At 17.2% G+C, this 11,783-nt stretch overlaps 1 protein-coding gene across 2 annotated transcripts; it reads left to right on the top strand.

Annotated features, from left to right (window-relative positions):
- The first annotated feature begins 406 nt into the window (after positions 1 to 406).
- LOC551483 (calcium channel flower) lies at positions 407 to 4,373 on the top strand. Of its 2 annotated transcripts, XM_006572181.3 has the most exons (6): positions 407 to 580; positions 665 to 785; positions 1,181 to 1,388; positions 1,501 to 1,608; positions 2,102 to 2,261; positions 3,271 to 4,373. In XM_006572181.3, the coding sequence occupies exons 1-5, from the start codon at positions 578 to 580 to the stop codon at positions 2,223 to 2,225; spliced, it is 564 nt and encodes a 187-aa protein (XP_006572244.1). In that variant the 5' UTR covers positions 407 to 577; the 3' UTR covers positions 2,226 to 2,261; positions 3,271 to 4,373. The 2 variants fall into 2 exon arrangements, with proteins under 2 accessions (XP_006572244.1, XP_026299651.1); XM_026443866.1 differs by lacking the exon at positions 2,102 to 2,261.
- The last annotated feature ends 7,410 nt before the right edge of the window (positions 4,374 to 11,783 follow it).

Below are 11,783 nucleotides of genomic sequence, written 5' to 3'. Positions count from 1 at the left end.
AAGTATTCTTTTTATATATTATTACAAAAACATAATTACTTTAGAAATATCTTGTATCAAATTTTTAATTCAAATTTCAGTTGATTTATATAAATATAAATTTTTTAATATTGTGATTAATAAAAAGAAGAGCAATAATATATTATTTAATGTTTAATATTTAATTTAATATTGTTTAATGTATTTTTTTTTCATAATTGTAAATAAATAATTTGATAAAATTAAGTTTCAAATAAATAAACATTTTTAAAAACATTTATATATAATGTTATTTTGTTAAGAATAAAAATAATATAATGTTATGAATAGTATTAAAAATATTTATTTGATACTGATTGGTAGAAATCTGTTTCTGAGGTTATATTTATTTAATAAGTTGGTAATAGAAACACTGCTTAACCATAAAGAAGTTCACGTGAGAACCACGTACAAAATCGTTGACAGATATAAGCGCCTCTGCCTATATAATTAAGAAACTCACGGGTCGATTTTCTGTACATCAACATATCCTTTTAATATATACTGTCAGTCTCATTTGGTCCTGTCAGCTGGTGAAGAGGAGAGTAGAACGATAAAAATGGTAAACGTATTTTAAATTGTTGAAATTTAAAATTATTTAGATATGCATTATGTGTTCTAGTAATAGTAATTTCTTGACTTTTAGTCGTTCGCCGAGAAAATATCATCGATTATGCAAAGACCAGGACAGGACCCTGTTGCCAAGGACGATGTACCTTGGTGGATGAAGTATGCTGGTCGAGGACTTGGAACTGTGGGTAGTATAAGTAAGTTTTTAAATTTAAAAAATATTATAAAATACATATTATCATAGAATTAACTTATTATTACTATTTTTTTTTTACAGCATTTTTTGCATATTTGTTATATTTTTCAAAAATAAATACATATAATAGTTAATATTTTACATACATATACAATATTAAGATATGATTTATGGTTTGTGATTTTTTTTATATTTACAAATAATTATATAGGACTCAAATATTTTAAATCATTTTTATCATTATATAAATTTTATTATTTATATTATTTTTATTTATATTATTTATAATAGATGTTACAAAGTATGTAACAATTAGAATTTATAATTCATATTATCATTCATAATTTATAATTCACAATCTATGTTTATTCAATAATTTTTATTGATTTGTTATAGTTGCAATTTTTCTTGGAGTATGGAATTGTGCATCAATATTATTGGGTTCTGTAGATTGCCTAATAAGTGGTATGTGGCAAATGGTGGCTGGTTTTATAGTTATAATGATAGAAGCACCATGTTGCTGTCTATTTATTGATTTTGTACAAAACTTAAGTGATTGGGTTGAAAAGAGACCTTATTGGAATAGAGCAGTTGCATATTGTTTGTAAGTAAATCATGTATTTGATAGGATATATAAGTTATGATTTCAATTTTTTTTTTAATATTAATTCATATCGTTAATATTTAGATACAATGCTTTTTCTTATTCTTTTTAGAATAGCACTTCCTTCAGTCTTCCTTTGTTTAGGAATGAGTAGTCTATTTGGCAGTGGTCTAATATTTGCAACAGGTGTAATATATGGATTAATGTCACTTGGACGAAAGTAAGTTATATTTGTTTCATTTGTAGCATTATAAGATAAATTACTAATATTGAAATTATATAGACAATTAAAAATAATTCATTAATAAATATATGTTTTGTTTCAATTCTAAGAAATTAGTATAATTTTTTATATAATTATTTTGTTTAGTTAAAACATTGAGTAATATGTTGTTATAATAACATGTGCATACGTTATTTGCTTGGGATGTGGGTGAAAAACTAATTTTATTTTATTTGTGCCTATGTTTTAATTTATAACTATGGTTTATGGATACTTTCTATATATAAATTAACTAACATATAATATTTTTATTTTTGAAGTCTTATAAAACATGTATCATCACACAATAGCAAAGCAATAAAATATATCATTTTCATTTAACAGCTAAATATTGTTAATAAGCTATGTTTTGTTAAAATATAATCATAAAATATAATATATTTGACAAGTATAATTTTTATTTTTGTTACTAATACACTAATCACAACAGAGGAACCAGGCCCGACCCAGCAGGAATAACGTCGGGTGTGAGTTCCCCACAGGGTACAGTACCTCCTACTACAGATCACCATACTACTCTCGTGGAGGATCCTGATGTCTGGAGGCCTACATAAATCATCAAACATTCATTGCACCACTTCTCTAACCAGGCAATAATATATAAAATTTATTGTCATTCTTACATTTGTAGTTTTCTAGATATATAGATTTTTAGGTTCATGGTTATATTTTAATGTTACTTAATTATATCCAATATATTTGACAATATGCATTTAATTTCTTTGATATTATAATTAAATTATTATTTGTGCATAATGATTTTTTTTTACTACTAATTTTTTTTTACTGATTTTTTTTTTTACTTTACTAATCTATTCGATTAAGTTTTTATTCTAAAATTAAATTATTTAATTTAATAAAATATAAATATTTTATATTTTTTAATATTTTTTAAAATTTAAATTCATATTGAATTAATTATCTCTTGAAAGCCTTATATGTATATTAAGCTTAAGAATAATTTATAATTTTAAATAATTATTTAATATATTATTTATTATTATTTAATATAATTACTTAATATATAATTTTAAATAATAATTTAATTTTAATTATAATTAACTATACATAAATATATTCTTTTAATTTCATAAAATAACATTTAATTTTAGATCATATATTTAGATTCTTTCTTGCATTAGAAAGATATGTTTGCTTTGTTCCTATATTTTTTAAACATTGTTATATAGATTAATGACTTGCATGCTGCTGCTGGTTTCTTTCATTTATAATTTTATATATAGTATTTAAATATAGTATTAATAATAATATTTATATATTTATAGTATTTAAATTTCAGCTCAACTTTTAGTTTTTATAAGTATATTTATAAAGTAAATAAAATATAATAATATTAAAATTTTTTAAATATTTAGAATTATTGTTCAAGATATTCCAATATTATATGGATGCAATTTTAATTAAATAATTTTAAATTATATTTTTATATTTTCTTTGAAATCTTTATTTTCTCATTTTATAACTTTAAAATGCTTCCTTATAGTTTATAGATACGTGTTTTATAATACAACTTCTAATACACATATTTTTATGTGTTTATTAATTATTTTGAATCTTAATAATTTATGAATTTTTTAGAGCACCTTTCCGTGAAATGAGATCAGCAGCGACGAATATTGAGGTTCCTTCATCGAGTATGCAAGCTACACTTGTTGAAAATGCTCAACCAATGGGTTTTTCCAATAAACCAGATAGTAATATTTAAATTTAAAGAATTGGCAAAAGAAAAGTTTTGGTGTGAATGGCGATGAATGTTGATTTGATGAAATAACTAATAACTGAGCTCATAAATATGTATTGTTTGGAACATTAATATTTTCATTAATATTTTAATATTTCATCATCTTCAGTTTATGATTCTGTAAATTGTTACATTATTTCTGTTGAAATATAAATAAAATAATTCATTCTTTTTTTTAAATAATTCATAATTTAATTTCAGTTGTGAAATTTGATATTAGTACTATATTAGTAATATTAATATATTATTTACTAAACTACTATTATCGTTTATAAAAATTATATGATTTTAATTTGTCATTTAAAATAATGCCAAAGTTAAAGACTGCTATAAAAATTATATTCTGAAATTATTTATGGGCTCAGTTTTTTGTGATCCTACTTGTCTAATGTGTGTCATAATGTTCCAATAATGAAATTTATGATGAAAAAAATAATTCTATGTTAGTTGATTTTGGATGTAGTTATCTTCAAATTTTGTGTTTTGAGATAATAAATTGTAATATTTTCAACTAAAATAACTCTTCCAAAATCAAAATATCCTAAGACTTTGAAACTGATCATTTATAAGTTATAGAAGATGAACGAGTCACATGTTAGCTTTATCTTTACTTATTGTTTATATAATATAATTGAACACAAAGTATCTGGCCATCTGAGTATTTTGTATCTCATTAATTAACATATCATTTTTCATTCTATTGCATTTTCAATCAATTAGATTATCATTATAAATAAATTTCGAGTTATTTTTCTTTTATTAATTTAAATTCTCTTATTATATTGTTTCATATAAAATATACTAAATACCAATATGGCTGAATAGTTTTGTGACTATTTGTATATTTGGGGTAAGTCATATAGTTAGAACAATTTATCATTCTTTTATCGTTCAAGATAAATTGATTTAAGAAAAAATAAAATAGTTTAAATTATTCAAACATATATTAAATTATTCAATCAAACAAAATTGTACGTTTATTCTTTTTTCAAATTGCATTATATATTTTTTCATATAAATTAATATTTTACAAATAAAATTTGTAATATTTTGTGATATTCATTATCTGAATTTTATCTAGAAAATTAATATTTGATATATTAAAATTTATTGTGTAATTAAAAAAAGAATTATTGTTTCATTGTTTTATAATTTGTATTACTTTTTATTATTTTTTCATCTTGAACGGAAAGAAAGTATGAATTCTCCTGATTGTATTGTATGAATTATTGTATATTCTTCTCTCTGCCAAATTTGTAAATATACATGTATACATATATTCATATGTTGGAAATGATTTTTAATTATTTTACATATAATATTTAAATTTATATATCTACTTCCATATATTTTTATATCTGGAACTTCCAAACTTAATTTTTTATATTTTAAATTTAATTTTATTGTAATTAAATATAATATAAGGCAGAGAGAATTCATGATCAATTATACTATTACATTTTATTATATAATTTTTATTAAAAATGAATTTTATAAAAATATAATTAGTATTATATAATATATATAATAATATTCTGATTATTCATAATATTCTGATTATTTTAAGAATATTTATATTATTCTATACAAAATTTTAATCAGAATCAAATGTATCAGTGATTTTTTGACAATTTTTAAAATTTTTCCCTCGTAAATCAATATCATGTATTTTTAACCGAATAAGCATTTATTTCTTAATTGAAATTGTTAAATTACTCGACCATTATCTTTCCCTATTCCTATTTTTTAATAATGCATTTTTTAAGAATGTAAAATTTTAGAAATACTTGATTATGAATTGATTTTTTCTAATTTTTAATTTTTTTTGCGTTTATTAAATGATTTCATTTCAAATTTAAATATCACTTCTAAATGCGATTATTGTATTCATACAGTTTGTATTATAATTATTATTTATTGTGATTTTTACATTGCATTTTATTGTGATTTTTTATTATTAAGCAACTCCTAATAATTTACATTTATGAATAATAAATAGTAAATTAGAAATAATAAATACTATATTATATTTAATGTTAATAAGTGTGTATAAGAAAGAACAGAAGCATGTATGTAATTAAATTATTGCATGTAATTTTTATTCAGATATGTATTGATTTTCATGTTTTATGATTATTTCAAAATTATAAAATATTTATTTTAAAAAAATAATTATTTTAAAATATTTATTTTAAATTTAAATTGCGTATTTTAATATATATAGAGAAATTTGAATGTACTTATCTTGGTAATGTTGTTGATATTAATTTTAATGTAATACTTAATAGTAAAATGAATGATATAAAGAATGTTTTATATTATTATGAAAAATATTCAACTAAAATAGATATTCAATATTTTTATGATTTTATTTGATTTAAATTACATAAATTTTAATAAATATTTATGATTTAAATAGAAAATATTTGATCAAATTCAATATGAAGAAAATGATATAAAAATAAATAAATAAATATTAAAATATAATTATAAAATAAATATTCAAATGAATATTGTATAAAATATATGATAAATTACATGTGGCACTTTATTGTTGTTATAAATAGAAACAGAAATATATTTATAACAATTTTCTGTCAAGAAAAAATGTGTTCAAATGTACATGTCGCATGTATTTTTGATTATTATTAGCAAATTAAGTATTTATATAAATACATATATAATTTATTATAATTTAGAGAATTATAAATAATTTTTAAGAATATACATTATCTTTAAAATATATCAAAATATACATATGTAGATATTTAATTTTCATTAAATAGAAAACAATAGAATATTTATCTATATAATGCTTAATACACTTTTATTATTTCAAGCTATCAAATTTATATATAGAAAGTAATAAAGTTCTTTTAAGCATATCTCGATTTAATTAAAAATATAATATGTTTAACTTTGAAAATAGAAACGAAAAAAAACTGTTATGTATAATATGTATTATACATATTATAATATTAATTAAAAGCAATAAGTTAAATTATAACGATGATTGTATATGCTCTTGATTCATTGCATATATGTATAGTAAAATTATCAATAAATATTTAAATTATATTAAAAATATATAAATAATTTTTAATCAAATTAATATTTAATTAGTTTTTTAAAATTATGTATTATTTTATAATTATTAATTAATTATTTATAAATTATAAGCAATTTAATTTAATTTAAATTAATATAAAATATACTTTAACATTTTTTATATCTAAATTTTTTTCAATTTCATTTTTATAAAAAAATCATTTTTATATTTTTTTATATACATAATAGTTTATATTATTTCGATAATTTATTATATATTTATAGAATATTAATATATTAATATTAATTTTAATATATTCGAAGAACTTTCGAAAATTAATTTCAGAAATCAAAACAAATATTAAATATAATATATAAATACGCAAAAAAATGTTGTTTGTAACTTATTTATTAAATTATAAACAATTAATTTTTTGTTGATAAAGAAATAAAAATAGAACTATTTCATTTTCCATGTAACATTTTATCTAAAGCAAATTTCAATTAGTTATAATTTAATAAATATATTTTTGTATATTAACTTTTGTATTTGTCTTAGAATTTGATATTCTTTTAATCAAATATATTAAAAATATATTTTATATTCAAGTAAATTGAAATTTACAATTTTTAGTAAATTGAATAATAAGAAATCTAATTACAAAGATTTCAAATGTTTAATGAAAATATATAAAAAATTTTTTCTAAATTATATTGTATATATAATTTGTAACATTTATGCTTTGAATAAAATAATTAATTTATAAATGAAGAAAAAAATTTAAATAATTTCAACAATTAATTAATTCTAATAAAATATCAAAAGAACTGAAATTAAATGATAACTAATGATATTTTTAATGATTACAATTAAGATTTAATTATTTAATAATTTAGAATATATATATATATATATATAATAAATGATGCTATTAATTACTTATTTTTATTTTGTTTTAACATTTTCACTTATTTGATGAATAAATTATTGGATGAACTTGATTATTCCTCTTGTCTGATTTTATTGACTTTATATATATTATAAAAGAAATCATTTTGAGAATTATTTTCTTTTATAACCATCAGTCTCAATTTTCAAGTTATTTGAAGAAAAATGTTCGGTATTATATATTAAATTTTGCTTATACAAATATTCATAGCAACACATGTGACAGTTTCATCATTTTTCAATTGTTTATATAAAATATCTTCGAAATTATGATACAAATGAAATGTTGAAATGTTTTTTATATTTTAAATGATATGTTAAATTTCATGATAAATTTTATAAACATCAAGTTAAAATATTTTTTAAATTAAAGATTTTTTAACATGAATAGTTTAGTTGCTTTTAAAAAATAATGAATTGTATCAATTAATGCAATGAAAATTATATGGTTTAAAAAAAAAATTAAAATAAATTTTCATATGATCTTTATAATCTATAGAGAAATTAATATTATATATAATGTATTAATTATATATATATAATTAATATTACATATTGTATTTCTTTATACTAAATAACTTCTATAAGAATATTTTTTTCATAATATAAATATTTCATTAATTAATTAGATGAATTGAGATAGAATGAAATAGTTCTATTGCAATTATACTATTGCACTGTTTTATCTTTATCTTGCTTTATTTAATACAAATTTCAATTTGTTTATAATTGTTTATAATTTAATAAATAAAATATTTTTGTATATTAACATTGTATTTATTCTAAAATTTTATTCTAAAATCTTTTTATGTTACAAATATATCGATATTGTGTATATATTAAAAAAGATCTCATTCAAAAACAAAAAAAAATAAATTTTCGATAAATTTTCCTAGGCCATTCTAGTTTATACAAAACTAATCATTCTACAAACTAAAAAAAAAGAATTCCAACGAGAGTTGACTTTCTTTTCATTATATCATCATTTTTCTTCTATCTTTGATTTATTTTATCTAACATAAATTTAAACTTATAACATAAATAAATAAACTTCAATATTTTTGCATTCTTTTTTTTTTATGTTTATTTTAATTTATAGAATCAATATTTCAATATATTAATACTCTGAATATTATAATATTATTAATATATCATATATTTTAAAATATCGATAAATTAATAAGCTTTTTGAATTATTTTATGTATTTATTTCTCATAATTCTCTTTTTTCTATTACTTTTTTATTATTATAATATAAATGATTTAAATTTAGAAAAAAAAACAGATATAAAACATATATAAAAATAATTAAATTAATTAGGAAATAATTATTGATTTTATTATTTGAAAGATATTCATTTGGAAAATTTTTAAAGTTATTAAATCCATATGTTAAGCAAAATGAATTTCATTATCAATGCTGAATAAAATATAAATAAATAAACAATAATTTTAAAGAATTATTTTTATTTATATATTAAACATGAAAATAAATTTCCAAATCTGTTTAAATTAAATCAAAAGAAAACAATATTTATTGTTTTATTGAAATGAATTAGAATAAATTAGATAAATGTTTTAAATGTTTTTTAGTTAAATTTAAATTATTTATATTTCGTCATACTTATTATAAAATAAATATTATTTAAAATTGAAATGTCCCAATTTTTTTTATTCGTATCTCTTTTCAATATCTCAAAAAATTTTGTTTCATCTAAGATAATAATTATACATATTTTTAAAAAAATATAAATTAAATATTCTATTCTCTTAATTAAAAAATATCTTAGCATATTTTGTTTCAGACAAGTTCAAGATATATTAATTGTATTATAATTCTACGTATTTTTTAATTTTAAAATATATTTAAAAAATTCTATATACTTTGTAAGAATTTAGAATTAGATTTTTATCTTTTCTAATAAAGATGACGTAAAGAAAATCAGTAAAATAAAAATTTTTATTTTTTTCTTATATTTCAAAATATTAGATATAATGTTATATTTAAGGAAAGTATTTAACTTTAAATATTTTTAATTATTCATCCAAAATATTTAAATTCCTCCCTCTATGAGGTTATATTTCATATTGAGAAACACTGATCTAATCTTAGTTTATTTAGATAATATTATTTTTGCAAAATAGATGAAATTAAAAAAAAAATTTTTTTTATATGATATTCGTTTATAAAAGACAGAAAATAACTTGAATTTAATTTTTTTTATTTATTTTAATAATTCATATTATAGTAAAATGTTAAAATTATTTGAATTTCGGTTATCTGAAGATAGGAAAAATTATATAAAAATTAAATTTATATTTAAATTATCTAATAATTTTAAATGTTTATATTTGATGGACAAGGAAAAAATAACGGAAAATAAGGATTTTGGAACGATTAATTAATTTTTTATAATACATTTTTTTAATGAATATCTATATGAATATTTAAAAATTGTTTCATTTTTAATTTTATGATTAATAATTGTTTTGTTCATAAATTTAATTTTTCCTGGTCAATTATCTGAAAAATTGTTTATTCGAACTGTTTATTTGTTTTTTTTGAATTTAATTGATTCAATGAGCCATTTGTTTATTATAATATCTAAATAAAAAAGAGTAAGAAAAAAGAAAAGAGAAAGAAAGGAAATAGAAAAGAAAAAATAAATATGTATTTCATATTACATTTAAATGTATCATATAATTATTTAGTCTCGAAATCTTAATATTTAAATATTTGTTTAAAGTTTTTTTTACACCAAATATCTTATTTTATGTATATAAGTATATTTGCAAATATAACTTTATATTTGGCTTTATTTTTAAATTATTTTACATTTATTTAAATTTATTTAAATCTATTTAAGTCGTAATCATTTTAAGGCACGATGTGAATATAATTATACAGATTGTTTTCGAATTTCCCTTGTAAATCATGAATATTGAAAGTAATTAAAAAATGTTAAGTAAAGTTTGGTCATAAATGTATACAAGGTTAATACATTTATACATTTGTGAGACACTTTTGAAGGAATGATTCAAAACAAATACAAAAATTGGTATACAAAAATGTTAATTGAAGTATTATTCAAAAATTTTATACAATTACAAATTAAGAACAAACGAGATAGAGATAGAACAAAATAGCAATATGACAGAAATAGAGCTATCTTACTCTATCATGCTTCGTTTATCGCAATTTTAAATTGCTTATAACTTAATAAATAAGTCTATATTTTTCTATATTTTTATTTTGTTTTAACTTCTAAAATATATTGATATTTAAAATATATTATCCTATGAATACATTAATATTATTAATTAAAAATATAAAGACATAAAGATGATTCATTCATGTGATTCAATGATATCATTTTAATTTATATCTTTATATCTTATTATTATTTGCAAAAAATGTTTCATATACAGTTGAATGCTAATAGTGATAAACAAAGTTAATTAATTATAAGAGAATTTGATTTTATAATAAAATTAAAATTAAAATATATTTTAAAAATAAAATAAAATAAAATAAAATAAAATATAAACTAATGATTTTTAGATATAAGTTATAAATAAGTTAATATTTTTTTTATAGGGAATATTAAATTGCATTGATTAATGTTTTAAAATATATATGATTTCAATTAAAAAACGTATTTACATATTTTTTATGCGTTTATTTAAAAAAATAATAATATTAAAATTTATCTTTTTTCAAACTATTCAATTGTATATGAAAATGTTTATAATATAATTAATTAATAGTAATTAATAGTAATTAATAATAATTTAAATCTCGTTGTTTACAATATGTGAAAATATGAAACAATAATTGTAGATTGCAAATATAGACTAGTTAGAAAAAAATTTATTAAAAATATACAAATAAAACGCCAAAATTATTTTGTTATATCAAAATGTTTTAAAACTAAATATAGAATTATTAAATAAAATATTAAATATTAAACTATATAATTTAATATTTTCATAGAAAAAATTTATTTTTTTTTTATAAAATTTTTATTATTCTGAATATGAGTAGGATAATATAATATTTTTCGTTTAAATAAATATTATTTAATATTTATATATTTAATTAATATTATATAAGATATTAATTAAATAATTATTATTATATAATCATATTATATTATATAAATTTTGTATATAATTTAGTAATAAAATTTAAAAATAATTTTACATATTTTTGTATATAATTTACTAATAAAATTTAAAAATAATTTTATATTATTTTTTATTTTACATAATGAAATGTTCAATTTATATTTTCATATTATAAGTAATACGATATTTAAATAATTTTTTCACACAAAATAGAAATTCAATAAT

This window comes from Apis mellifera, linkage group LG11 (genome assembly GCF_003254395.2).
Source record: "Apis mellifera strain DH4 linkage group LG11, Amel_HAv3.1, whole genome shotgun sequence".
In the NCBI taxonomy this organism is placed as follows: domain Eukaryota; kingdom Metazoa; phylum Arthropoda; class Insecta; order Hymenoptera; family Apidae; genus Apis; species Apis mellifera.
Note: the sequence above shows the minus strand (reverse complement) of the source record. Positions and strands in the feature narration are given on the sequence as shown.

What these genes read in the sequence shown, in the direction of transcription:
- LOC551483 (XM_026443866.1), top strand. An exon ending in TGGAACTGTGGGTAGTATAA is followed by an intron (nt 786 to 1,180) that starts GTAAGTTTTTAA and finishes GATTTGTTATAG; the next exon opens with TTGCAATTTTTCTTGGAGTA. An exon ending in AGAGCAGTTGCATATTGTTT is followed by an intron (nt 1,389 to 1,500) that starts GTAAGTAAATCA and finishes TATTCTTTTTAG; the next exon opens with AATAGCACTTCCTTCAGTCT.